The 27,415-nt window shown below is 37.9% G+C and overlaps 7 protein-coding genes and 1 non-coding gene across 8 annotated transcripts; 3 read left to right on the top strand and 5 right to left on the bottom strand.

Moving 5' to 3' along the window:
• The first annotated feature begins 2,219 nt into the window (after window positions 1-2,219).
• LOC110756729 (uncharacterized) lies at window positions 2,220-3,280 on the top strand. Its single transcript, XM_021958195.2, has one exon. It carries the CDS (start codon window positions 2,368-2,370, stop codon window positions 3,052-3,054), a length of 687 nt encoding a protein of 228 aa, XP_021813887.1. The 5' UTR covers window positions 2,220-2,367; the 3' UTR covers window positions 3,055-3,280.
• Window positions 3,281-4,977: 1,697 nt separating this feature from the next.
• Window positions 4,978-5,050, bottom strand: TRNAK-CUU (transfer RNA lysine (anticodon CUU)). The gene has a single exon. It is a non-coding gene; the product is annotated as a tRNA-Lys (tRNA).
• A 79-nt stretch (window positions 5,051-5,129) lies between these two features.
• Window positions 5,130-8,119, top strand: LOC110756749 (Nucleotide-diphospho-sugar transferases superfamily protein). The gene is made up of 10 exons (XM_021958215.2): window positions 5,130-5,348; window positions 5,451-5,499; window positions 5,728-5,834; window positions 5,996-6,041; window positions 6,343-6,477; window positions 6,605-6,694; window positions 6,797-6,928; window positions 7,037-7,120; window positions 7,271-7,335; window positions 7,606-8,119. The coding sequence occupies exons 1-10, from the start codon at window positions 5,230-5,232 to the stop codon at window positions 7,790-7,792; spliced, it is 1,014 nt and encodes a 337-aa protein (XP_021813907.1). The 5' UTR covers window positions 5,130-5,229; the 3' UTR covers window positions 7,793-8,119.
• A 229-nt stretch (window positions 8,120-8,348) lies between these two features.
• On the top strand, window positions 8,349-9,995 carry LOC110756642 (uncharacterized). Its single transcript, XM_021958082.2, has 4 exons — window positions 8,349-8,843; window positions 8,933-9,055; window positions 9,175-9,336; window positions 9,425-9,995. Exons 1-4 carry the CDS (start codon window positions 8,620-8,622, stop codon window positions 9,825-9,827), a joined length of 912 nt encoding a protein of 303 aa, XP_021813774.1. The 5' UTR covers window positions 8,349-8,619; the 3' UTR covers window positions 9,828-9,995.
• LOC110756641 (actin) lies at window positions 9,994-13,039 on the bottom strand. Its single transcript, XM_021958081.2, has 5 exons — window positions 12,885-13,039; window positions 11,866-11,932; window positions 11,356-11,749; window positions 10,361-10,974; window positions 9,994-10,267 (listed from the first exon to the last, which is right to left on the bottom strand). The coding sequence occupies exons 2-5, from the start codon at window positions 11,923-11,925 to the stop codon at window positions 10,202-10,204; spliced, it is 1,134 nt and encodes a 377-aa protein (XP_021813773.1). The 5' UTR covers window positions 11,926-11,932; window positions 12,885-13,039; the 3' UTR covers window positions 9,994-10,201.
• A 976-nt stretch (window positions 13,040-14,015) lies between these two features.
• On the bottom strand, window positions 14,016-17,096 carry CER10 (3-oxo-5-alpha-steroid 4-dehydrogenase family protein). The gene is made up of 4 exons (XM_021958063.2): window positions 16,639-17,096; window positions 16,346-16,385; window positions 15,032-15,786; window positions 14,016-14,366 (listed from the first exon to the last, which is right to left on the bottom strand). The coding sequence occupies exons 1-4, from the start codon at window positions 16,705-16,707 to the stop codon at window positions 14,298-14,300; spliced, it is 933 nt and encodes a 310-aa protein (XP_021813755.1). The 5' UTR covers window positions 16,708-17,096; the 3' UTR covers window positions 14,016-14,297.
• Window positions 17,097-19,104: 2,008 nt separating this feature from the next.
• On the bottom strand, window positions 19,105-20,593 carry LOC110756621 (DNA/RNA-binding protein Kin17, conserved region). The gene has a single exon (XM_021958062.2). The coding sequence runs from the start codon at window positions 20,367-20,369 to the stop codon at window positions 19,188-19,190; it is 1,182 nt and encodes a 393-aa protein (XP_021813754.1). The 5' UTR covers window positions 20,370-20,593; the 3' UTR covers window positions 19,105-19,187.
• Window positions 20,594-21,169: 576 nt separating this feature from the next.
• Window positions 21,170-23,464, bottom strand: LOC110756624 (heat shock cognate 70 kDa protein-like). Its single transcript, XM_021958064.2, has 2 exons — window positions 23,047-23,464; window positions 21,170-22,661 (listed from the first exon to the last, which is right to left on the bottom strand). The coding sequence occupies exons 1-2, from the start codon at window positions 23,252-23,254 to the stop codon at window positions 21,283-21,285; spliced, it is 1,587 nt and encodes a 528-aa protein (XP_021813756.2). The 5' UTR covers window positions 23,255-23,464; the 3' UTR covers window positions 21,170-21,282.
• Window positions 23,465-27,415: the final 3,951 nt, after the last annotated feature.

The raw sequence follows: 27,415 nt of genomic DNA, 5'->3' as shown, positions 1-27,415 counted from the left end.
CAAAAAATGAAAGCACTTCATTAGCTGTTTTTCCTTATAGCTTTCTCTCACAGCAATTTTTAACAATAAGTGATTTTCTCACAGTTTACCAAACGGACTGGACTTTCCATTTTTTTAAAAAAAGTAACTATCACCCCAAATAAGCAATGCCAAATGGGCACTTAGATTAAGTTAGTTGATTATGGCAGTGCACCCGTTCCTTGGTACCTAAGTTCGAATCCCTCTACTCGTAAGTTTTAAACTATCGCACGTGATTGCTAATGGGCTTGGCTCACTTGATGGATGAGCTCGAATGTGGAGCTGGGAATCACATGTTGGGCATGTGTTGGAAGGCAAAGATTCAGTCTTCTACCAGCTTTGTTTTTGGGCCTGTGTCCCAATTGTAAACCCAAAACCCAAAATAAAAAAATAAAAAACGAAAGGAAAATCAGACACTTGAGAATTATTAGAAATGATTTGCCATTGCTTGTTGCTCTCTGAATTTATATGAAGAATACAAATCCATTTATATTATCTGCTTTCCTTCTCGTTTTCTATTGGCATGGGCCTTCAAATTTCCTCTCTGATGTTGCCCATGTCCAAGACTAACATCGATAGCCAACCTAAAATGTTGCCAGCTGTTTTCTGGTTTGAAATGATGAATGTTTTTTCTTTTGGTTGGTTTCTTGTGATTCAAGGAGGTGCAGATATAAAATGCTTCTTTGGCAAGTCTCACCAAATCTGAGATGACTTTCACTTTGTTAGGATGTTAACTGCCCCTCATAATTTCTTCAACGGTGCAGGATATTCATAGCTGCTACTTTTTCCTGTGCTGGGAATTATTACAGTTTACCAACACAGTATACAAAATCTTATGGTATAATAGAATGTATTGCTTCTTTTACAGACATGATAGAACGTAAATTCTTACCGTTAACGCAACAAGTTTCTAATTGAAGAATAAAAAGTGAAAATTTAGTGGTTTACATGAAGATTTAAAGAATCATCACCTTTCAATCCCATGAAATCTCAATGTTTTCCCTTAGAAAAGAAGAAAAAAACAGAGTCATTCCATACCACATGACCTAAAGCTTATTTAGTGGAACCACATCCACACTTCTCTTCTATTTTTTTTTTCTAAAAGGTTTATGCAGCATTGACAGATAGACTCCCATTCAATTCAACTTCTTTTTTTTTTCTTTTTTTTTCAAATATTTTATACACCTGATGTACTCTTTGTAAACCTTAGAAGTGACAAATTTCTCAAAATTAATTTTGCTAGGGCCCCCTCCCTCTTTGCTAGTTGCCCTCTTTCTTCTAAGAGTTATTGCTTTTAGTTGGTCCTCTCACAATCTCTAGTCGAAGCATATCCATCCCATGATTTGATTGAAGGCAGCGGTGGCTTTGGAAGGAACCCACCTTTAGATTAGATGGAAGACTTTTGGGTTGTCAAATGATTTGCATATGAGGCAACCATACTTCATCTCCCCAATTTAACATTAACCTCTGCAACCAAAGTCTTGTGTTCAATCCCCTCCCTCATTATCGCTTGTATGAAAAAAAATAGTGCTAAATAATCTCGTCATTACATAGTCCCTCCCTACTAAGCATAGCATACGGCTTAATTCCCTCTGCTGCTGACAGAAAGTATAACAGAGGGGCTAATTTCTGAAGTTTTGAAGCAAATTGTCATTTACATTGATCAATTTAGACAAATGGGTGCAATTATGATGGGAGTGGCTCCAAAAATGTGGTCCCAATCCTCTCATTTAGAGGCTAATTATCATTTACAAACCCAAAATCTTCTGGTTGCACATGTTTTTTGAACTCTGCTAAAAGAAAAAAGATTGACTGCCTTTTGGTTCAGAGAGAAGTCAGCTGAATCCTAGTAGATCAGTTTGGTGTCTTGCCGAAATCCCTGCCGTCTATTTTGGGGAGCCAAATCCTATTTTCATGGACCAACCAACATGACCTATTCCAACTTTGCATGAACACCAACCTGTAATAAGAATGTGCACATAAATCATGCATCATACAGTTAGAAATACATGTACATACATGCTCTTAATGCAGCAGCATCATGCGTATAGGCTTCAATGGGGGGGTCCCCATATAAAGAAGAATCAAAGGTACAGAGATAAGAGGAAAGATGAAGTGGCAACATCATCAGCCATTTTATTATTCTCTTTCATTATATATTTTTTTTAATTTGCTTGGAATAAAATAAAGGCAATTTAAATTATGAACAATGGTTTAGCTCACCAAAAAGAAAAAAAACCCAATACAATAATATACCATCAAAAGCTCTAGACTGGTTTGTTATGATACACAAACAAAACCCACCAAGCAATATCCACCAAAACCCCCCCCAATATCCTCCTACAAGCCATGGGAGAGAAAGAGAAGAAGACCAGTAACAAGAACAAGAAGCAGAAACACCAGCACCCAAATGATCAAACCACAAAAACAGCCTCATCAGATTTCTCATTCAAGCCAAGCTCTGAGGTGAAGGGTCTGCGTTTTGGAGGCCAGTTCATTGTAAAATCATTCACAATCAGGCGTGCAAGGCCTTTAGAGCTTCTGCAACTCCTCTCACTTCCACCACCAAACAAACCCAACTCCAACAATAAGCTTCCTTTTCCTTCAACCACAGCTTTTCTTCCCACAAATTTCACAATCTTGGCACACCATGCCTGGCATACCCTAACATTAGGCCTTGGCACCAAGAAATCCAAAGTGGTTCTGTTTGTTTTCGAAACCGAAGCCATGAAGGCTGCCGTAGACCGTGTTTGGCCGCCAGAAATTCCTCTTGGGGAAGTGAACAAGAGGCTCATCAGAGGCCTGAGTGGCTGTGAGATAGCAAGGTTCAAATTCAGAAAAGGATGCATAACTTTTTATGTGTATGCTGTTAGACAAGTGGGAAGCTTGGGTTTCTCAAGTGCTGATGATCTCAGAACAATTCTGCAGTCTGTTGTGGCGCTTCAAGATTTCTTGGATCACACTGCAATGCTTGCCATGCCCAACCAGAGAACCATTAGCTATGCAAATGTAGCTCCTGTGGCCATGGCTCACTAGAAAATTTCAAAATTTTATTTTTTCTTTATTTTCCATCAACAATACCTTATCATCTTCTATTAGGCTTTTAATTTCCTTAATGGGGTTGACCCTTTTTTTATATTTCTTTCTGTTATTATGATGGGGAAATTGGTTTATTTGTTGAAGATCTTGCCTTTGTTTAGTTCTCTTTATTTTCTTTGGAATCAATTGTATTTTAGTATGAATAAGTAGTAGTGTTCTGTCATGTACAGTGAATTGAGCTTCCCTATATGTTAATGTCTCTGCTCACTGTATCGCACATGCTGGCTTCTGGACAATTCTGAAAGCAGAGAGGTAAGTGATAGATTCTGCACCAGATTTGATTTTACTGACATTAAAAAAACTTCAATTTGTTAGTTCATCAATCCCATCTTTGTAGTTAAATAATTGTTCCTTAATTTATCTCAAAATGATCATTAGGGAAGAAAATCTGCAGTAAGATTACTGGTTTAATAAATTTACTGAGAGTTTGCATGAACATCAGGGTATTAAATTTTTATTTATACTGAGCCCTGACACTGTTATTTAGTAAATTGTGCCCAGATTTAACCCCCGTGAGAACCAAACATCGAAGATACAAAGCCTTCACCATATTATAATACCAAAAATTTTCTTGAGAGCTTAAAAGGTTCCTCTAAATTAAAATGAATTAATTCATAAACAAGCTGGATAATGTGCATGAATGAGTAATATGGATGTGCATGTGATGATAATGATGTGATGACTGATGATGATGGGGATGGTTAGTAAAAGGTCTGTTTGGCATGGTGGAAAAAGCATAGAGAATATGGGGTAGGGTTGGAATGGAAGGTTGCAGGGCCAATTTCTCCACCTCTTTCCAAAGCTTTACAGTCCACCAAAATGAGAGGAAAAAAGAAAACCCATTTCCCTTTTTTTTCTCTTCTTTTTTGTCAAACGTCAATTAATTTCTAATTCTTGTGGCTTTAATCATGGCTGTGCCTCGAGAGAAGGCCCATCTCTGTCTCCTCCATTGATGCCAACTTGACTGAGTTGAGATGCTTTATGCATACGATTGTATGTACATGTCTGCGTGGGGTCTAATAACTTAATAAGTGTGCTACAGTGCCTTTGTGTTGGTCTCATAATTAGAGCTCGATGCTGCCACATGCAAACTTTCATTTCATCTAAAAAAAATGAAGAAAAAAAAAGGGTACCAATTTCCCAAATTTCTAAATGGATGGTTGGTGAACTTGCTGGTGCTGTGTCTGCTAGGATTAAGATCTAAAACTTCAGAAACGTGTGGATTTTTCTTATTGGTAGACCTAAATTAAACCTGAATTGCTTCTTGCTCTCTGTCACGTACAAGTTACAACCACCACCATACAAATAAAAATGTGAAGGAAACCAGAAGAATTGGTAAATGCCAGTTTGTCTACTGATTTCCGTTGAAACAGAGAGGAAAGCAGATCATAAAGCAAGTCCTTGGTTTGCAAAGAAGTCCACAAGCTTCAAAGTCACGACTTACAAATCAGTTAAAAGAGCAACGCAATGAGTAAGCTCACAGTAAACTGCAACACTTTTACCAAGCAAGAAAGAAATGTGAAAAATAAGAGTCACTTCACTTGACTTTGAGCTCATAATTCAAAGTACACATCACTCACTCGCAAAGGGCATGTACCTCTCAAGTGACTAAAATCGTTTATTCTTGCATATGAGATTTTGTGTTTGATTATCCCATCTCTCAATATCCCGAGAGCACTTTATGTATTGGGCTGAATCTGCACCCCAGCATCAACGAAAACCATCCCAGAAAAATTGGGCTTATTTTGTTATAAATGTTGGTCCCGTTCCCCTAATTTGCCTCCATTGACCACTTGATCGTTTACCGAACTGAAAGAGAGAGAAAAAAAAAATCAAATTTTATTAGGAAAAAAAAATCAACGCCCACCGTGGGGCTCGAACCCACGACCACAAGGTTAAGAGCCTTGCGCTCTACCAACTGAGCTAGACGGGCTTGTTGACTGTTGTATTCACAAATCTTTATATAACAGTTTTATTTCAATATTTTCTTTCCTCAACGTTATATTGGTGGCACACAGAGTCTGCTGGTGCAGGGACGCGTCGGTTTTTCTTAAATCTCAAGAAGAGGAAGAGCAGCCACCGTCTCCACTTTGGACCTGCAAATTTAAGAAAATGGAGTTTGTAATTGTATGGACGATGGTGGAGCTCCTGTTCGCCCTCATTCTCATCGTAGCATTAGGTTTTGTTTCTGCAGTCTTCTTCGAAGCTTATCGAAGAAAAAACAACAACGCGTACGTTCTACCAATCCCCTTATTCAATTCTCTTCTTCTCAATCACTTAAAAAGATTGTCCTTTTAGCTTATCTTTTTATATGTATAATTGTATTTTGATAGGCACGTTGAAGCTCCTGCGATCTTCGAGGACCCGAAATCGTTGAAACAGGTACATATTTTGGATTGCAGTGATCTGTTTGGTTTTGGGTTGAAGATTTTTTTTTTTTTCATGCATCAATTAGGGTTTGTGGATGTTGATCAGAAATTGGTTGTAGTATTCACATAATTTTGCAAAATTGTGTTTTTGGTTCCAATGGCTATGTAAGTCAACCCTGTGATTTCCAATGGGAATGGATTTTTGAGTTTATACTGACTCATCTGGAAGCATTGTTTCTAGGTTCGTTGCCCTTCGATTTTTGATCCGGCTGAAAAGTATATATCTTTGATAGTCCCTGCATTCAATGAGGAGCTTAGGCTTCCTGGAGCCCTTGAGGAAACCATGAAGTAAGTTGAGGCTTAGCTAATTGCATTTCACTTCCACTTCAAAATGTATTATGATTTGATTTTTGCTCCTAATCTGCACCATCCCATTTGGTGTTCAATAGTGGTGGGTTTTTGATAGAGTCATGATATTATCGTAATGACATTCATATGTTACTTTGTAGTTATCTTCAACAACGTGCCACAAAGGATAAATCATTTTCTTATGAGGTACTCTTTTGTTTCTTTCATTTGCTAGATCACCTGAATATGTCTCATTGACAGCTGTTATATATGCTAGCTGATAGAGTAATGATATGATGAACTTAGATAATTTGCTCCCCAGCAAGTGCCTAGATATTTGTTTGACAAAACAAAAAAAAAGCGCCTAAATATTTAAACCTTCGTGCATAAATAGGTGTTGAGTAATAAGGCCATAATAGTTGCTAACTGGAAAACAGTTAACAAGTTAGTCCGTGTCTGGCTCTTTCCGCATCTCCATTCCTTTACTTCAGAAATATTTTGTGGGCAGGTGGTGATTGTTGATGATGGAAGTGTTGATGAGACAAAAAGAGTAGCATTTGAATTTGTAAAGAAATACTCTGTGGATAATGTGAGGGTTATCCTTCTTGGTAAAAATCATGGAAAGGGAGAAGCTATCAGAAAAGTGAGTCTAATCTGAACCAGTCCCTTGTGATTATGTTCTGATGTTATTGAAGGCTCCATCTTTTCTCTCTTATGCATGACGATAATTGATTGAAGCTTTTTACCTCTGTGAAAGCATTGTAAAACAGGGAATGCTTCATTCACGGGGTGAGCTACTTTTAATGCTGGATGCTGATGGAGCAACCAAGGTTAATGATGCAGAAAAACTTGAAAACCAGGTTTGTATCAACAGTGACCATACATATATACACAATTTGGTTCCAAGTTTTGGGGAAATTCTAACTGATCTTCTACAAACTACCTTGTATTTTGCATCCCAGATCCATGCAGCTGCCAAAGAGGAATATAAGTTTGGGGACTCATCTGCTAGTAATTCAAGTTTTAGAATATCTGATATCCCAATTGCTGCATTTGGTTCTCGTGCTCATCTTGAGGAGAAAGCCCTGGCTACAGTTGAGTCTTGCTAATGCTGCTTGCAGCTATATCATATGTGTATTTTAATTTTTGTTACCCTTACTTTTTTAAAGTATTTTAATTGAACCAGTTGACTAATGTTTCAGAGGAAGTGGCACCGCAATTTTTTGATGAAAGGTTTCCATCTTGTGGTTCTTTTGGCTGCTGGTCCCGGAATTCGTGATACACAAGTATTCTTTTTTCTTCTGTTTTTTTACGTGTATTATTTATTCTTTCAGTTTGAAAATAGCAAACATGATAGTACTTTCTGCAAAGTAGACCAAATCTTAATTGAAGGCACTTAATTGTTATCCTGACGTGGTATTCTTCATGCATTGCAGTGTGGTTTTAAGATGTTCACCAGGGCTGCTGCAAGAAAGCTTTTCACTAACATCCGTTTGAACAGGTAAATCCACTTTAGATTGTATAGATAGCATTCTGTTTGAACAGGTAACTGCACTTCAAATAGCAATTTGCTATAGTTTATGCCTACCTCTGTTGCTTTGTAACTAGAATACAAGCATCTTTTTATTGCTTCCCTGTTATCCTTCGTTGAGTGCCTTGTAGCTTTTGCGGTTGAGATTCTGATATGTATGTCAATTTGATGTTTTGGAACAAATAATTTTTTTGTTGGCAAAGAGGCTTGGAATGATGACCAGATGTTGGTTTTCTGCAGGTGGTGCTTTGATGTTGAGCTGGTTTACCTATGCAAATGGTTCAGAATTCGAATGATTGAGATATCTGTAAACTGGTCTGAAATTCCTGGATCAAAGGTGAATCCGTTAAGCATTCTAAATATGCTTTGGGAGCTTGTGCTCATGTCTGTTGGATATAGAACCGGTATGTGGCAAATTCATAGCTGATTGTGCACACGTCTTATTTATCATTGCCAGTGGAAAGCAAGCACTCCGTATTAGACAACCACAGGGCGTCTGGTTCTCCTTCCAAAGCATTTGCAGAGAACAAATATAGAGGGTTTTTATGTTCAAAAGTCTTTTTAGGCAAAGCTGGTGATCTAACAATGGGATTTTAGTATGTAAAATGAATCATTTTGGGGGCCTACTGCTTTGTTTCTTCTCATAATATTTTTTCAGATTTGACTTCCGAAGAGCATCACTTTTTCAAGGAGTGCTCATGACTGTAAACTTAAAGTTATACGTTAAGAACAAATGGAGTACATGTTAACAATATTTTACTTTCGCCACTATGAATGATCATAACTGTAAACTTTCTGAGATCAAGCTTAGCCGCTGAATATAATAATTATAGTAAAACATAAAAAAACAGGAGAAAGAAAAGTTGTAAAGTCTGCTTCTTTTTCTAATGGGACCTTGATGCCCACTGGGATTATACATACAAGACGGTAGCAAAACTTTAAAGACAGGCTACTTAATCAGAGTTGCCTTGCAGACACAGGCTTAGCCAAGTTGGCTAGAGTGGATGTGCTCTCCACTTTGCACTCGAGCTTCGAATTCCCTTATTCATAGTTTAGATTAGATTAAATTGGAATGTCGTTTGTATATATATATATATATTACCAATGGAAAGTTTTAACCTCTCCCGAAGGTCAAAATTGAGAGCTCGAATTTTTTGAATTTGTTTGGTCTAGTATTCTTAAAAAATGATCCTAATTCCTCTCATTACATATGCAAGCACAACTTTTAGAGAGTAGTTAGTGTTTGTTGTGCTAATGGAGTGGTTGCGCTCCTTACGTACACAAGGCTCAGAAGAAAACCCACAGCAAATTCTTATCACCTTTAGAAAAATTCCAAAACATGCATGTTCATCGTTCCAAACGAAAATAGCTATGAGCAGCCCTTTGTTTTACGAGTTGAAGAAGCAAGCCTCTTCCTTTCTGAAAGAGAAGATTAAAACTGCTCGCTTGGCGCTGACTGATGTAACTCCTGTACAACTGTAAGTTTGGTTGTTTATATAATCATTTCTTTTAAAGCTTCATTTGGATTGATTTGGGTTAATCTTGTTCTTGTGGATGGAGTTTGCAGAATAACGGAAGAAGCCACAAATGGAAATCCATGGCCGCCAGACACACGCACCATTGGAGTGATATCAAGGGCTGCCTTTGAAGTTGATGATTATTGGAGGATTGTGGAGATTCTACATAAGAGGTTAATGGGTTCTTTGTGTTCATGTAATCTGATTTTTTTTTTTACCAATTAATCTTCTTCATAAAATCCACTTTAACTAAGTTTCTTCTCTCTCTTTTTTTGCTTGGTTACCAAGTCAGTTTGCTGAGCTTCAATAGAAAGAATTGGCGAGGCTCTTACAAGGCTCTAATTCTATTGGAACACCTGCTAAGCCATGGGCCATTGAGAATTGCTGAGGAGTTTGAGGGTGATACAGATATTATCAAGGAGATGGGGAGGTTTCAATATATCGATGAGAAAGGGTTGGCATGTTTGATTTGATCTAACTCTCATGTTTACTATATTAAACCTTCGTTATTGGGTTCCTTAGGGTCTGTGTTTCGCATGCAGGTTTAACTGGGGATTGAGTGTGAGAAAGTTATCTGAGAGAGTAGTAAAACTTGTTGAAGATGAGGCGTTCTTCAGAGAAGAGAGAGCCAGAGCTCGCAATCTAACACGTGGAATCGAAGGTTTCGGGAGCTTCAGCCTGCAGCGTTCTTCTTTCATAGATTCAAGCTTCAAGGAATTGTCATTCAATACATATGAGAGATGTAATTCTCACCACAATGACCATCAAAGTTGCAAAAATCAGGTCTTCGGCTCTAACGAGAAATTTTTAATGGAGATGAAGAAACCACAGCAAATTGATGGTTACCAGGACATCATCTCAAAACCTGACACGAGTCTTGACATAGAAGATCATCCATTTTTCGAGAGTGAGCATCAGACGGCAGAATCCTTCTTTCTACTGTAAAATGACACTTGAAAGCTATGTTCTGTTTGTGTGATAACCTAGTTTGTATATGCTTTGATACGCGGTTTCAATACATACATGTTAAACAAGAAGCAAATATTGCACAATTTCTTTTCTTGAGAACAGAAAAAAGAAAAACCATTTGATAATCATGAAAACTTGCATGGAAACGGCCAAAAAAGAGATGAAAACAAATTATAATTAAAGAATTGACCCATTTTAAAATCTGACTCGCCTTCTCAAAGTCATAGCTCCAACAAGAGAATAACACAGAAGGTTAACAAAGTTAGACACAACGGGTTGCACAAGCTGCCTCTTGGTTTCAAGAAATAAACACAGCACCAATTCTCTCCATGATCCTATTGTCGTAAATTTTAGAAGCATTTCCTATGGACAATAGATGGCCCAGACTCGTCATACTCTGCTTTTGCAATCCACATCTGCAATCAAGAAAACAAGTAGAATGCTTCGATTAGTAATCATCCAAGATCAACTTTGGAACATGATGTTGAAATGCAAAAATGAACACAAACCTGCTGGAATGTACTGAGGGAAGCCAAGATGGATCCTCCGATCCAGACACTGTACTTCCTCTCAGGTGGTGCCACCACCTTGATCTTCATGCTGCTTGGGGCTAGAGCAGTAATTTCCTTGCTCATTCTATCAGCAATGCCAGGAAACATGGTTGAACCACCAGAGAGGACAATGTTGCCATACAGGTCTTTCCTGATATCAACATCGCACTTCATGATGGAGTTATATGTGGTCTCGTGAATGCCTGCGGCTTCCATCCCGATCATTGATGGTTGGAAAAGAACCTCTGGGCATCGGAATCGCTCAGCGCCAATGGTAATTACCTGCCCATCTGGTAACTCGTAGCTCTTCTCAACTGAAGAGCTGGTTTTGGCAGTCTCCATCTCCTGCTCAAAGTCAAGGGCAATGTAAGCCAGTTTTTCCTTCACGTCCCTAACAATTTCACGCTCAGCAGTGGTAGTGAAAGAATAACCGCGCTCCGTAAGAATTTTCATCAAGCTATCAGTGAGGTCACGACCAGCAAGGTCGAGACGAAGGATGGCATGAGGTAGGGCATACCCCTCATATATGGGGACTGTATGGCTGACACCATCACCAGAGTCAAGCACAATACCTTCACAGCAAAGCAAAAACATCCATCAGTAAGATGAGAAGAACACGTTTTGAATAGCATAAGTGAACTCCATTAGAAACATTCCCAAATATAAACTTTCCAAAAGCAGCATCGCTGAGGTTATCCCCCAACTAGACTAGTAGTTCAAACCAAAAATATTAAAACCAATGCCAGTAATCTCAACTCAGGCAAGACACTCTTTGTGGTTCAGGTAAAAATCACATAGGTGGAGATATCTCCGTCTATACTGATTCACCGTTAGGAACTTTTCCAAGGTCACACATTAAAACAAAAACAATCATGCAAGCTACTTTCAGTATTGGACACTAACTTCAAACCAACAACTTTGCTACAAAAGGAAAAACTAATCAATATGCTTACCAGTTGTACGACCACTTGCATATAGGGACAGAACAGCTTGAATGGCTACATACATAGCAGGAGTGTTAAAGGTCTCAAACATTATTTGGGTCATTTTCTCACGATTAGCCTTGGGATTCAGAGGGGCCTCAGTTAGAAGAACTGGGTGCTCTTCTGGGGCAACACGAAGCTCATTATAGAAGGTGTGGTGCCAAATTTTCTCCATGTCATCCCAGTTGCTCACAATACCATGCTCGATTGGGTACTTCAAAGTTAAAATACCACGCTTGGATTGAGCCTCATCACCAACATAGGCATCTTTCTGGCCCATTCCAACCATGACCCCAGTGTGACGAGGGCGTCCTACAATGCTAGGGAACACAGCTCGAGGAGCATCATCTCCAGCAAATCCAGCCTAAAAAGTCACATCAAAAGCAGTCTTTAAGATGCAATGTTCTGAAAAGAAAGAAAAAAAAGGCACAACCATCCAAACCATCTCAATGTCAAACTAAAGTTCTTGCCAAAAAATACCTTGACCATTCCCGTTCCATTATCACACACGAGTGGCTGAATGTCCTCAGCATCGGCCATCTTCTACCTGCTAGGTACACCAACCAGTTACAACAGGGCCAACAACAATTTCCCCATTTGAAAAAAAAAACCTTGCTTTACCAAATGAATATATATGGTAAAAATCAATGCTCATGTACAAGACAGCATTAGTCTAACACATAACAAAGTTAAAGAAAAGGTTTTATTTTTCCAAATGAGAGACTGCTTGAAATCAATGGAAAGAAATTTAGGAAACATAAAAGAGGACCATAAAACAGTGGGACACACAAACAACAGCGTGATGTAACACAAAAGAGGACCACAAAACAGAAATTGAACAGATGGTTCTTCTAAAGAATGTTTGCAGGGTGTACGATGCCCCTGACTAATAAATGAACAATCATAGTCAAACCCATTATGAAAGGATCCGAGAAAGTGGCTAGGACCAAATTGCCAAAGGCAAAAAATGTACCACCAAATCTCAATGCAACAACAAAACAATGCAATACGTTTGAGGAAAACAAAAAGATTAGAAAGAACAGATTAAATGAGCTCCCCATCACACATCAAACGTATAACCAAATATACTGATAACAATCTATAACGAGCACAAGTTATTCAAAAAATAGAAAGGGAGGGTGATTAAAAATCATGATTTTTCATTCATTATTTTATTGTGTGTTCATTGTTTCTAAAAGATTAAATTTTTATACGTTTTCAGCTAAGTATAGGAAAGCAAATTGATTCATCAAACGCAAATGGGCAATCCTTGGTAGCTATTTTGAACATAAAAAAGGGGGAAAAAAGCTACGAATCCGAAATGTGATTAAAACCCCAAACCGTACCAAAGCAAACACCAAAAACTCCCAAACCAAACAATGCAGCAATGAAATCATAAGGAAAAAAGAAAAAAAAAATCAGAGATCTAAAGCGCTTGCTAACCAAAGAGGAAAGCAAATTCCATCAAAGAGAGAAACAGAGAGGGTGAGAAAATTGACCTTTTTCTGAATGTAACGGAAGGAGATCGAAGGCGAGAGAGAGAGAGCGTGTCAGAGAGACAAAGACAGTGTTTTGAGAGTGGGCAAAGGAAATGGGAGGGTGAGAGTGAGAATAAGAAGGGGAGGCGGACATGAAATGTGGGCCGTTGGATTAGATGTGTGAGTGGAAATAAAGAAGACTTGAGAACGCGTCCATGGGCTGGCTGGCTGGGCTTCCCTCGATTTCCGCTGTTCCAGTCATTTTTCTCTTCTTTCTGGACCTTTTTGCCCCTCTTCCTATTTTCATTCTTTGACACACCTAATCATATCTATTTAACCGTTTTAACGTCTACATGTCTATTTACGCGAAATTTAATTCTCTATAAAAAGTTCAAATCCTCCTCTTATGTTCTTTATTTTTATTTTTATTTTTTGTGGTAAAAAATAAGTTTAGGGGGATTGGAGGCTATCCTATCCTAGGGTCAAGGAATACCAAGGCCTATTTAAGGACTTACAGAAGAGGTCTTAGTTCATTTTTTTGTTTTTACAGATTACTCACCAAAAGGGATTGTCGGCAGCGAGACTTGAACCTAGGCCTTAATAGCGAAGAGAACGATCCTTAACAACTCACCCAACCCTCTTATGTTCTTTTGCAAGCATGGCACTTATGTTGTTCGTCATTCCAGAACGTTTGTAAGCATATAAATTCATTTACATGAAAGTTGAGATATTGGGGGGGAGCGAATCGAACGCGAAAGAGACATAAATAATAATATTGGTGAGTAATGTTGGGCAATGAACCCAACTACAAGCTACATTCTATAATGCATTAAACAACATTATAGATGTCTAGTTAAGAGCCACTACTCTCTAGTGGCTGGCAGAATTCAAATCCTCTCTGTCACCAGCTAGGCCTAGGCCTTGATATAATAGTTCTAGCTAACTACCATAAAGTGGGAGCTCCTCATGTCATTTTTAGTTGAAGAAAACAGAAACCAAAGAATTAAGAACTTCATGAAATGTTCTGATGGTGTGGACCAAATCATAACTCAGCACATTCATGCAAGATTGACAACCTCCATTTAATCGTTTAATTTTATGATGATTGATATATTTAACAAGTTAACAACATTATTGCTTTGAATTCTAAAATTATAAGAAAGAGAAATGTCATAGATGGTCAAGAAGTACAAATGACAAAACAGTTCAACTGGAAAGAACAAGGTGACCTATCTTGTATAGATCCACAAGCAAATCCCTAACTAGTTCAAATGAATTACAACATCTAAGCAGAATGTTAAGATCCATCATGGAATTGAGTGAACATGCGATTTCAACTTCTTCAAGTTCATCACCCATCCGGCATGGATGGAATCCAACACTTGAATACCCAAAAGACCAGCAAGGGCAGGACAGCCTAGTCGCCAATCATTTCTACAGGAATGGAGGTAGTATCACCCATCGACGGGGATACTTCGGTCTCCCGTCCTTCCCATCAAATATCTGTGATGGCAAACAAATCATGTTAGCAATACATTCATATCAATACATTCTGACACTTCATGAATGCAACATATAGATGTTAGCATGCTATCCATCAAATATGGTTTTTCCCCCCACCATCCTATTTAAATAGAGTAATAGGCAGTGGCAATATAGGTTTGCTAAGGAATCGATTTTTGAATCAATCGAAAATTCAAAACAAACTATCTTAAGATAATAAGAACAGAAAACTTTTGGTATCAGATTTCGTTGTAGTTCAGTTTACCAAGCAATTATTAATCATGCATGCAGACCTACCCACCCAAGCACTAACACACAGTCTGTAAATCAAACTATACACATCTGTATGCATTATAGAGTTATTCTCTAACAAGGTAATTAAATATAGTCCTTAATAAGAACTCGATTCTCAGCTAGTAAACCCTATACGGACGGCTAAAATGCACAATGGGCAAGATCTAATACACTGAGAAACAAGTCTTTCCTTATTAGAGAATATCTATGCAAGTAACTATGTACAAATACTATTTTTGAAAATTCATGAAATTAAACCCAGCCGAGGTAGTTTTAAATGTAGAGCAAGATGTTAGCTAAATGGAGAGACCATTATTGAAGCAACAAAACACAAGCAGTTATTGGTGTACAGAAACGGTCTAGAAGATTACCTTCTTCAAACGGCGGTGCTTTGCAAGGGCCCAATTTGTCATGATAGATGCAGCAACTACAAGGAAGACATAACCAGCACCTGTCTGCGTTGCAATATTGAAGCCCACCCACTGATAGATCTCTGTAGTGTAATTTGCACATGTCACAATATTAAACAGAAAACCACGTGGAATTTGATATCCTCCATTTCCATCAGGGCTTCGCAGGTTCCTCAGCAGGATATGGCAATAGAAGTTTGAGATTTGAAATATTATCCCCACAGCAAACCCAATCTTCATTTGGAGGTCACTAACAGGGGTGTAAAGTGGGTGATTCACATAGTAAGCTATGTAGGAGCCAAAGCTCCAATAATAAGCACAATTCCGGAATACATTCGAGAGTGGTGAGGTTGCATGACTGAAGCGATGTACAAAAAATGTCTCCATAATACGTTTGAAGTAGTGGAAGCACCAGTAGTATAGAGCATATGTTTGGACTGGGCGGATGACACGATCTCCTTTGAAGCCCAAGTACTGGTAAACATTGAAGTAGTAAAAGATGGGATAAAGGACCAAAGGCCCCAAATACTCAAAGAAGAAGAGTGTTCTGTAGGACACTTGTGGGCCTAGGTCCTTGAACACCACAGTTAAGTTGTCTGAGTTCTCACTGATATAATCTTTGAGACTCTTCTTGTAGTTAAGGGCAACTGGCCTCTCTTTTGATCCTGGTTGGACGGGGAGAGTAAGCCGCTGCCTTGCAGGATAGAACTTTTTGGCTGTTGACAAAAGGCATGAAATCATGTTACGATAATTTATAAAACACAGAACCTCCTATATAAATTTCTTTGGGAGGGGCAAGTTTCTAATGGAATAAGGCATATAAGGATGACAAAAGCATCAATAATGACATATATTGTCCTTGACAATAACAAATAATTCAGGCCAGGAACCCAAATTCCAAGTTTGCTAACAATGTTTAAGTATTTGTATTTCTAAGACAAAGAAACCACACTGTACACACATGGCTCCCCATGATTTATTCTTCATTTTCTTTCAAATTCCAATGATAATCATCTAGAAAAAAAGGGATAGATCAAAATACTTTAGGTAATCCAATACGATAGTACAGGATTGTGTCCAAAAAAAAAAAGTTAGTAAAATATACATTAAACAAACATGATTATGCAGCAAGCCTTAAAGTCACGGTTCTTAAGCATAGAGCGCTCAATCAATCTTATCTTTGGGTCAAAAAATGTTGATTGACCAGAAAAACAGTCTTAACAGACAAGACAAGGCTTAAATAAGTTCAACAGAAAAAGCGTATCCAGCACTTACTTCGCTTGTGGATCGCCTCCTGCAGATCAGTCACAGTGGCCTGCAAGGCAAACAGAGAGACGAAAAAAGTCAGAAAAGGTAACAATTGGGTTCTACTAGTAGTTGAAGACTTGAATCCTATAATCATTTGAATTTAGAAAAAACTTGAATCTTTCACTGAACTGAACCCAACCCAACAAAAATTTCAAAACTTGATTGCTTTCGTTTTCTGTTATTTTCTCAGTGAAATAGAGATATGGACGAATTACACAACTAACGGAAAAGAAGAAAGTCCAAGGTAAAGAAAAGCATACAGAATCACTGAGCTCAAGGCCACCCTTAACAACTTCTCGACCACTCCGTGAAACTACGGTCACCTTCATCTTTTCAGAGCAAGTGAGAGAGACCCACTTCAGCAAATCGAGCAAGAAACAAACCCTTTAAGCCGTGAGCAAAATCACGCAACTTCCATTGAAATTGCAGAGCACGAATGAATGAGAAGAAAGAAAAAGAAATGAGATTGAGAGTGAGATCCGAAAATGGGTGCAGGTTAAGGCTCTCTTTAATAACGATGATGATGTTGAATATTGAATTTGTTTGGGTGTGTAGTGTAGTGTAGAGTAGGAGTTGGTTTGGGTGATTTCGGATGGAGAAATTAATGGCGTGTGGTTGGGGTAGGATAGCTAACTATGGAGGGTGATCAACAACAACAACGCCACTTCCAGCCTCCAGCTAAGAAAACTACACTACTGATCAAGTTTGGAATAGGGCTTTCTTCGGTGGGCCATGGTTTAAACTATCCATCCTACCCGAACCCGTCAGACCCGCCTGCCTCAATGCACTAACAATTTCTCTTGTATTGGACGGAGACGGAAACAATTTTTAGGTATTAGATTACGGATTGTGATGTGAAACTAACAATTCATTCACTAACAGTTTCTTTTTATCATTTCATAGCGTTTAATAACTTCACACTGATGGTTGAATGCTGATTATGTAATTTATTGTCTGGCCCATGTAGTCAATAGCACATACCTAAGTCCTCGGTGCAATTATTCAATTCAATGCTCATAACTAAAAATTTAAATTCCTATATTCATTTCGGTAGTAATGGAATGGCAGGAATAGGAAGGTCCAGGACCAGCCTTTTGGTTATGCCTTTTGGCATGAATCTGTGAAAATGACATTATCATATCAACCCATTTGTTATTGACCAACTTCATGGTTCAATACAAGCTGCTTTTTTTCACATGGAAGTTTTGTTTTAGGAGAAGAGCTTGCATGTCACGGGGATAGCATTGTTTTGCTATTTCCATCCAATCACGTTCCGTCATGTGGAATCATTATCACATGTGACGGAATGTGATTGGTTTGAAATAGCAACAAGATTTGTCACATCTGCATACCACCTAGAATTGACCAGCCTCAAACTCACCAAATGAAGGACGCAAACAGATACATTCAAAACAAGAGAGACCAAATAAAAGTAAATTTATGCATAGTACAGCACTTCATACAAAACAACACGGCAAGAAACATACCAAACACGTAACTCCCAAACTTCAACTACAGAGCCAAATACACTGGTGTAGATCCCACAGTTCAAAACAATAATCTAACGTCAGGCCTGCAACTTAATATCTCATAGCTACTAGCCTCTGTGTGCATCTTTCCATTGTAAATACAGCTATTTCTCTCAACCCTTGTACATAATAATGGAAAAGGATGTACAAGTGCCAATCCCCAACTTGTTCATCCAGAGAAAATATGTATTGCAAAAAGAACCGTGTAACAGTGCATAAAAATAATGGAAACATAACCATGGAATACCAGTGCAATGAGAACCGATGGTTTCCACAAGCAGAAAAACATTCACAGGGGCTCTAGACTGGTGCCAAAAAAACACAGGACATACATAATAGGCAGTATGATTTGACATAGATAATTTTTCCATTAATATGCGTTTGCAACTTTTCCATTACCAAGCGCCTAATTTCAGACATCAACTGGATGAAGACTCAACCCCACAACCAACTGAAGAAGAATGCAGGCAACAAAGTGAGTCAAAGAAATCTCATATACCCAAAAGGGAAATTATATTATTCATCACTGAAGTAGAGCCAAAGAAACCCCAAACTACCTACCATAAAAGCACACAAGAAATACTTGTTTACCCAGCAATGACTATTGAGAATAAATAAAGCCTCATAAATGGTAGTAAAATTCCCTGATGGGAAAAAATAATCTATTGCTTCTTGCATCAGTGCCCAAAGTGGGAGAGCTCCCACCTATGTGTTCAGCTCTTGAAGGAATACGAATCACACAGAAACACTTCAATGTTGTGTAATATAGACCGAACAAGAATGGGGCACTAGAAAATTGGGCCAGACTAAAACATATAAAAAACATAAACCATAGCAACAAATTAGAAAAGAATGTCATGTTTTCAATTACTAGCAATTGCATGGAAATTTCTATTTTGTCTTCTAAACAATGTCCGCAATGATGAATGAATCTGCATATTCGGATGCTATATGCAGTGTAAATTTCCATATAATATAAAAAGTTAAATATACTAATTATAATATAACTGCAAGACAGAAATGGGTTTACAACCAAGCTACTATGACTGCACACAAACTGATATAAGTAAAAACAACGTGATAAACATTACAAAATAATGTTCAAACTATCAAGGCATAAACATACAAGGAGACAGAAGAAACATGCGTAAGTATCAGAATAGACTTAAAAACAGAGTAACAAATAGACATTCAAAACAAGGTAACAAATTTGAAAGGCAGATGATTGATCATAAACAATTTAGTTCAGTCTCAATTAAAAAGATTTTCAAGCAAACTCATTAGGCAAGTTTACAAATATCCTCATACTCAACAGCTTTAAGAACTCTACCATCATACACACCCTTCTCTATCTGCACCTTAGCGCAAAACTTATCTGTGTCCACTGCCAGCAACTTTGCATTTGATCCTCTGTACGCCCCATTCACTATCTTCACGAGGCACCCAATTTGCGGAATCACGGTCTCCAGCTCTGCCTGGTCAACTCTCAAGACATGCTTGCTTTCAAGCATTTCAATCTCCCCAACATACTTGTCGATCACTTTCCTCACAACCCCTTTTTGCTTATAGTAACCCTTGTCAGCCAATGCTTTACTCATAACTTTAACAATGATTCCTTCACATAACCAATAATCTTTCCTATTAATCCTCTCCTTCTTCTTCTCATCCTCCCTCATCAACTCCTCCAATGCCAAGCTTCCCGCGCCACCACTACTTCCATTTTTCGTCGAATTTTTAACCTTACTCTTGTCATCCTCTACCTCATCAAAAACCAATTTCGAGCTCTCCCCTTTTTCTTTCGAACCCAATTTCGAGGACCCAAGTGCAAAACCAATCTTGACCGCACTCTCCACTTTAATTTTCTTATGGATGTCATCTTCTGAACCTTGATCAAACCCATTACCCACAGGCATCGACTGAGCAACCCTCTCAATCTGCTTCTTAATCTCTCTCTCCTGCTTCTCCTCCTCAGCCATATCCGCCCTCAGTCTCTTGTTCTTCAACCTCTCCTTAAAAAGGGTCTCCGAATCTCTATCGATATAAGTAATGAACCAACCCTTTGGCGTCTCCTCAACCTTACACTTACCCGTCTTCCCCAAGTGCTTCACGAACTCGGTTAACGTGGCCCACTCAGTCGAGTTCATATGAACATGGTGGCGGTCATTGATGTACTCGTTGTAGACCACGGTGGCGGCGATACGGCTGAACCGGTGGCTTCGCTTCATCAAATCGAGAAAACTTTGCTCGAACTCCTCGGAGTAGCCATCGACGATGCGATTAGAGTTTTCGCCAAAGATCTGCATCTGCCGCTGGTGGCTTTCGCTCATGCAGTGGCATTTGAAGCCGTTCTCGTCTCGACATTGCTTCTGGCACATCTGGCAGTACCATCGAAGCTTCTGGAGTCCCTTGGCCTTGATCCGATTGGCAATTGCCTTGGGGGTTAGGAAGTCGTTCTTCCCCATGATAATTTTACCGCCAAATTGACAGAAATATTGGTGTAATTTGAATCAGGATTGGGGTGTTGTTTTGATTGGGGAATTGGCAATATAAACCCTAGTTGACGGAAGGGCTGGACCTGATGAGGGTTTTATTTTTCGTGAAATCTCCTCTTTTTAGGAACAAGAGCAAACCCGCGAGTCGCGACGTTCTCTTCTTTTTATTTCCCAACAATATATCCCCTTCCTTTTTTTATACTAATGTCATGTTTACTTTCCAAATTCTTATGGGTTTCCAATTCCTGATTTCCTATTTGTTCTTCCGAATTAAAAATTATGTGGCTTTTCTGTAATCAAATACCTTTATATATTCAGGAATGCAATTCCCATTCTTTGATTTTCCTATGTAAATTCCTAAATTCATAACCTCTCCCACAATAATAATATTGGATAAAAAAAATATATAAATAACCAATTATCCCCAAAATTAAAGTGAGCAAATAACTTGAATTTTAGGAAGAAATTTATAAAATGCTGGCCATCAAACATTACGTAGAATGTTGTGAATGATTATGAGCCGGTGATACAAGCAGAGAAAGAAAAATCACTCAATGAAGGATTGATAGGATTGATGAATACTATCTATTATGAATTCATATGTAAATTCCTAATTTTCAGTATAAATCAAATATCATCTGTTTACACGATTGGGGTATAAATTTGGTAAGTGAATTAAATTAAGAAAAATTAGTAACGCTAGCATTATTAGTTGCCCAAATAGAAATGGGCTAAAGCCCAAAATAGAAAAAGAATTACGGGTTCAAAGTCTAATATATATATTAGGACTTAACATTAACAACCAAAAAGATGTGACAATTGATGAATACAAGCTATCTCAGTTTATAGCATGCCACAAATTGAAGTTCCTTACATCACTTTTTTAGATCGATGTCTCAATTCCTTCACAATTTCTTCGGTCACTGTTGAATGAAATCCCCTTCTTCTGGCCGGTGGAGCCGTCCTCAGCAGTGACATTTAGAATACCATTTTCATCAATATCGAAGCATGTATCAAATTTAGGAACACCCCGGGGAGCTGGCGGAATGTCATCAAGGTCAAAAGCACCTAAAAAGTTATTATTTTTAGCAGTTGTACTCTCACCCTCATAAACGCCAAAGCGGACAGAAGATTGGTTGTCTTCGGAAGTAGCTAAAACCACCTTCTTCATGACAGGAATTCTGGTGTTTCTCGGAATCACAACTGTCATAAAATCTCTCTCACCCGTAGAGGAGCGTGCAGTGGCCACCCCAAGTGACACAGTGGTGACATCAAGGAGTGTGAAGCCTTGAAGCTTCCCAGTTGGATTCCCACCACTCAAGACTGCAGCTTCAACAGCGGCACCGTATGCGATAGCCTCGTCAGGATTAATGCCCTTGCACAGCTCCTTCCCATTGAACACATCCTGCAAAAGCTGTTGCACCTTGGGGATCCTAGAAGAGCCACCGGCAAGGACAACATCGTGGATGCTGCTTATGTCCATATTTGCATCCTTCAAACACTTTTCAACAGGCTGCATGCATTTTTCAAAGAAATCCATGTTGAGTTGCTCGAATTTGGCACGTGTAATAGTCAAGCAGAAATCAATACCCTGATTCAAACAATCAATGTCAATGTCAGTCTCAGACATAAATGAAAGCCTCCTCTTCGCCTTCTCACTGGCATTTCTTAACCTCGCAAGAGCCCTTGGGTTTCCACTAATGTCTACATTATGCTTCCTCTTGAATTGCTCAACACAATAATTCACCATTCTGTTATCAAAGTCACCACCTCCTAGATGAGTGTCTCCAGAAGTGGCCCTCACTTCAAAGACACTATCAGCTATGGTAAGAAGTGAAACATCCAAAGTACCACCACCCAAATCAAATATCATCACATTTCTCTTGCTATACCAACCGGACTTCCTGTCAAGCCCATAAGCAATGGCTGCAGCAGTCGGCTCATTGATGATACGCATCACATTTAGCCCAGCACTAGCACCTGCATTTTTCGTAGCCTGTCGCTGAGAGTCGTTAAAGTAGGCAGGGACGGTGATAACTGCATTTTTCACCCTTGAACCGAGGTAGGCCTCAGCAATCTCCCGCATCTTTACAAGAACCATAGATGAGATTTCTTCAGCAGCAAATTGTTTCTCCACGCCCTTGTGCGTAACCACAAACATTGGCTTCTCAGCAGGACCTTCAACGACCTTGAATGGCCAATGCTTCATATCATTTTGAACGCATTCATCACTGAACCTCCTACCAATTAACCTTTTTGCTTCTGCAAATTGATGACAAAATTAGAAATACAGAATTCGACAAGGAAACAGGTCATGTTATAAAAATAAAAGCATATTTTTAACATAAAGATGTTGTAAACTATTCCAAATTCTCTCTCTCTCATTCTGCCAAAATGAAACTAGTAATTACTGACTTGCTATATGTTATAATTTATAAGCAAACGATAGTGAATAAGTACACCTTCTGTACTGAACAAATCAGTTTTAATAAAAGTACTAACTTATGGAGTGTCGGAGAGAAACGAACAAAAACAAGAAGACATACAAATTTTTTTTTTATAAAGGAAGAAGCAGAGCCTCAGCAGATTACAAAGCTTATTTGTGAAACAAATTAATTGGTCATATGTGGGAAAGTCATGAGCTTACCGAAGATGGTGTTGACGGGGTTTTTGATGGCCTGATTGAAAGCAGCATCACCAATGAAGCGGTCAGTATCTGTGAAAGCAACATAAGAAGGAGTGGTCCTGTTGCCCTGATCGTTCACTATAACTTCTACATGATCATGCTGCCACGCAGCCACGCAAGAGTAGGTTGTCCCCAGGTCAATCCCGATTGCATGGCAAGCTCCCGCCATTGTCAGCTAAAAGGAAACTAGAAGAGTAGCAAAGAAGAAAAATGGGGTGCTGGAAATAAAAATCACACAGCCGAACTCAGTTGGGTTTTAGGGAATTGATTTATTTTCACTGTGGATTTTCGGATTTTTAGGATTTAGAGAGAGGAGAGAGAGATGAGATGGAGGAAGAGAGAGAAGGATGGGGTAGAGAAAAGATGAAAGAAGAGACGGAGAATGCTTAGGAGGAGTGAACATAGCTTGAAATTTTTGGTGGGAAAGTGAAAATACCTTGAATTTTTTTTGGGGAAACTTGACTAGGGTAAAACTAACAGGCATAACTTTTAAAAATTTCCTAAAAAGAGAGCTCGATGTAGGGTCAGATCTTGATCCACTTCGCAGCAGTCCAACAAGCGGTTAATGAGTGAAATAGCCCGTGTCGTGTTATTTGTTATTTTAAGCAATCATGTTTGTATCGGATTGGGTATTTTTCATCAGTTAATTTAATGGGTCGTGTCATGTTAACTCGTTAAAATACACGGGTTGACACGAATACAACAAACATGACCCATTTCATACTTCATATTATATTGTTTTGTTCATTGAACTTGCATCAACACTTACAATAGAATCAATTGAAGGACCAAAGGCCTAAAAGTGGCCTCATTAAAACTTTGTCTTAAAACCCTTTTCACCAATTCAATCAAGGCTTAATATCACAAAACGCCCTTAAGGTTTACAAAACTATTAGATTGCATCATTAATTTTTTTTTTTTTTGTCATTCGTGGTCCTCAAGATTAGTATGTGCGATCACAAATGGTCCATGCCGTTAAGTTCCGTCAAAAACTCCATTAGTTTATTGATGTGGCATATATATATCACAAAACATCCATAAGGTTCACACACCTATCACAAATGGTCCATGCGAAATTTTTTAATTTAAAATTCATAAATAGTTTTCTTTTTTAAATTGTATGAATTTTAAATTATTTAAAAATATATATTGTATTTTAAATACATGTGAGACTATATTATTGGAGATGTGGGCTCCACATATATGCCACATCAACAAACTAATAGAGTTTTTTAAAAATAATTTAAAATTCATAAAACTTTAAAATGGAAAAACCAAGGGTTTAGGGTTCATAAATGGTCTTCAAGGTTAAAATCTTCTATAAATGGTTTTTTCATTTTTAAATTTTTAAATTTTATTAATTTTAAATTATTTTAAAAAAACTTCATTAGTTTGTTGATGTGACATATATGTGAAGCCCACATCTTCAAAAATATAGTGTCATGTGTATTTAAAATACAATATATATATATTTTTTAAAATTTAAAAAAGAAAACCAAAAATTTATGAATTTTAAATTTTAAAAATTTTAAAAATTCGCAGAGACCATTTGTGATAGGTGCGTGAACCTCAGGAATGTTTTGTGATACAAATATATGCCACATCAACAAACTAACGGAGTTTTTTACGGAACCTAACGGCAGGGTCGACCATTTGTGATCACACATACTAATTTTGAGGACCACGAATGACACAAAAAAAAACTTTAGTGATGCAAATTGATAGTTTCGTAAACTTTAAGGACGTTTTGTGATATTAACCCTAGAATCAATTCACTCTCTCTTTTAATGATGTATGTCGCCCACTTGGAGAAAGGAAAAAAATTATAGTTTCTCTTTTAAATTTTTTTATTTTTGTCAGTAGTTAGAGGGGATGAGGAGGAGGAAGAAAATTATAGGTGTTTGGTGGGGAAGAAAAAGCAAAAGGAAGAAAAGTGCAGCAGCCAACGAAATAAAAGAAATAGGAAAGGAAGAAGAGTTGCCGCACCAAGAAGCTAAACAAGATATAAAGATTGGGGAATGCTAGCAACATTTTCTCTAACCTTCTATTTTTGGACATTCTTCCTTTACCTCATGACATGTGTCATTCTCCTTACATTTAAAACTATGTCATTAATGCATCATACAAACTATCTTTTATTTTCCAAATTTACCCTTATTATATGTATTGACTTTCATGTTTCTTTCAACTTATAAATTTTTTTTTTCTTCATAACTTCCTCACCACCTTATTAAAAATTGTTATGTGCAACAAAATTATGGGCTTTCTTACTCATATTTTTTTATATATGAAAAAATAAGATATTTTCTTTCAAGTTTTCTTTTTATTAAATAAGGTGATAAGAAAGTTATTAAATTTTTTTGGATAAATTAAAGGAAATATAAAATTTAATACATTTAATAAGGGTAAATTTGGAAAACAAAAGATAATTTGTAAGATACATTAATGACATTGTTTTAAGTGTAAAGAGAGTGGCATATGTCATAAGGAAAATGGAGAAGGTCCAAAAGAGAAGGTTAGAGAGAAGATTGCTAGTATTCCCTATAAAGATTTGTACCAAAAAAAAAAAAAGATATAACGAAAGAGAGGGAGAGAGTGGGGAAGAAAATAAAGGAAAAGGAAGAAAAGTGCAGCAGCCAACGAAATAAAAGAAATAGGCAGAAGAGTTGCCGCACCAAGAAGCTAAGCAAGATATAAAGATTTGTACCACCAAAAAAATAAAAATATAAAGAGAGAGAGAGAGAGAGAGAGAGAGAGAGAGTGGGGAAGAAAATAAAGGAAAAAGAAGTGGCAACTTTGGTGGGGTTGGCACTGGCAGGGGGTAGCCAAAGAATGAATGAATGTGCTACTAGAAAAATGCTCCATAGGGACCCTTTATTAGAGACAGATATAAAAACACTCTATAGAATGCTATTAGGGACTGATAATAGAAACAGTCCCTATAAAATGTTATTGGATACGGATTAATAATTTTCGTGACTAATTATTTGAATAAAGTAGAGAACAAGGCATGGAAAAACTGAAAACCATGCCTAAAACTCTCCATCATTTCCAGTGCAGTAAGGCACAAACCAACACAAAGACAGTACCAACCAACTAAAGACTTTATACATATACACCATTCTTTCTTTTTGTACCCCTTTTTTGCCATCTAAAATTTTGACACCTGTATACCCTCTCAGATTTTGGTTTTCAATTTTCTTTTCTTTCTTCAGGCAAACAAGTCTCGCTCTCGCTCTCACTCGCACTCTCACTCCTCACTCTATCAACCATATCTCGTTCTCTCTCTCAACTCTCGAACGATCCACCTCCTCTCTCTCAATCTCACTCAAATCCTCTTCTCTCTCAGATTTCTCTGCCTCTCTGCTTTAATCTAAGGTATGAAAATCCCTAAGCTTTCGATGTTTGGGTGTTTCTGATTTGGTGTTGGGCATCTAATTGTTAGTGGCATGGATTTTTCTGGTAAACATAGTTTTTGTATCGAGGATTTTGTTGACAAGGCGAAGGAGACCAGCCACAAGGGGTCTTCAAGATCTCCCTAATAATTCTCATATGGAATGTTCGTAGGCTTGGCAACCGATGAACGTTCCTACTATGAAGATCTTTCTTCAAAATTTTCTTCAGGCTAAGAGCCAATTTTGGTCTCCCTTGCTTGTCAGCTGGGGTTCTGGATCAAGAAAATTGGAGGTGGCGGTCAGTGTTTGGCTGAATCTGTTATAATGCTCACAATACATTTTTGACTCTGTACGAAGAACTGTGATGCTTTCTTTAGATTATAGGAGGCTTTCTTTGACACTATCTGCGTAGTGATGGGATGTGTTTCAATAGTTTTGCGATTGGGTGATTGATTGGATCTATTATGATACCCATAGTACGTTTTTGACTCTGTACGAAGAACTATGATGCTTTTTCTAGATCATAGGAGGACTTCTTTGACAGTACATATGTAATGATGGGATGTTGTTTTAAGGGTTATGTGATTGGGGTTTAGTTTGGTTTGTTTCGTATAAGTTGTTTGACTCTTCTGTTTAGTCAATAGAATGGGTGGTATTCTTTGCTACTCTGGGATTTTGTTTCTCTGGGAAGGTTTTAACGAGGCCGCCGTTAACATGCTAATTCTTACCATGTAATGTTCCTTTCGGTTTAATGAAATACCATCTTTTCTATATAAAAAAAGTCGAGGAGAGGGCATTAGGACTTGACATTACAAACCAGTAACATTTGATTAATACAAGCAATCTCAGTGTATAAATTAAAATGCCATAAATAAATTGACGTTGCATCACTATCTATTGAGTTTCTTAAATCAATATGTTGAAATGTTGAATTA

Source organism: Prunus avium, chromosome 2 (genome assembly GCF_965620075.1).
Source record: "Prunus avium chromosome 2, drPruAviu1.hap1.1, whole genome shotgun sequence".
Lineage (NCBI taxonomy): Eukaryota > Viridiplantae > Streptophyta > Magnoliopsida > Rosales > Rosaceae > Prunus > Prunus avium.
Note: the sequence above shows the minus strand (reverse complement) of the source record. Positions and strands in the feature narration are given on the sequence as shown.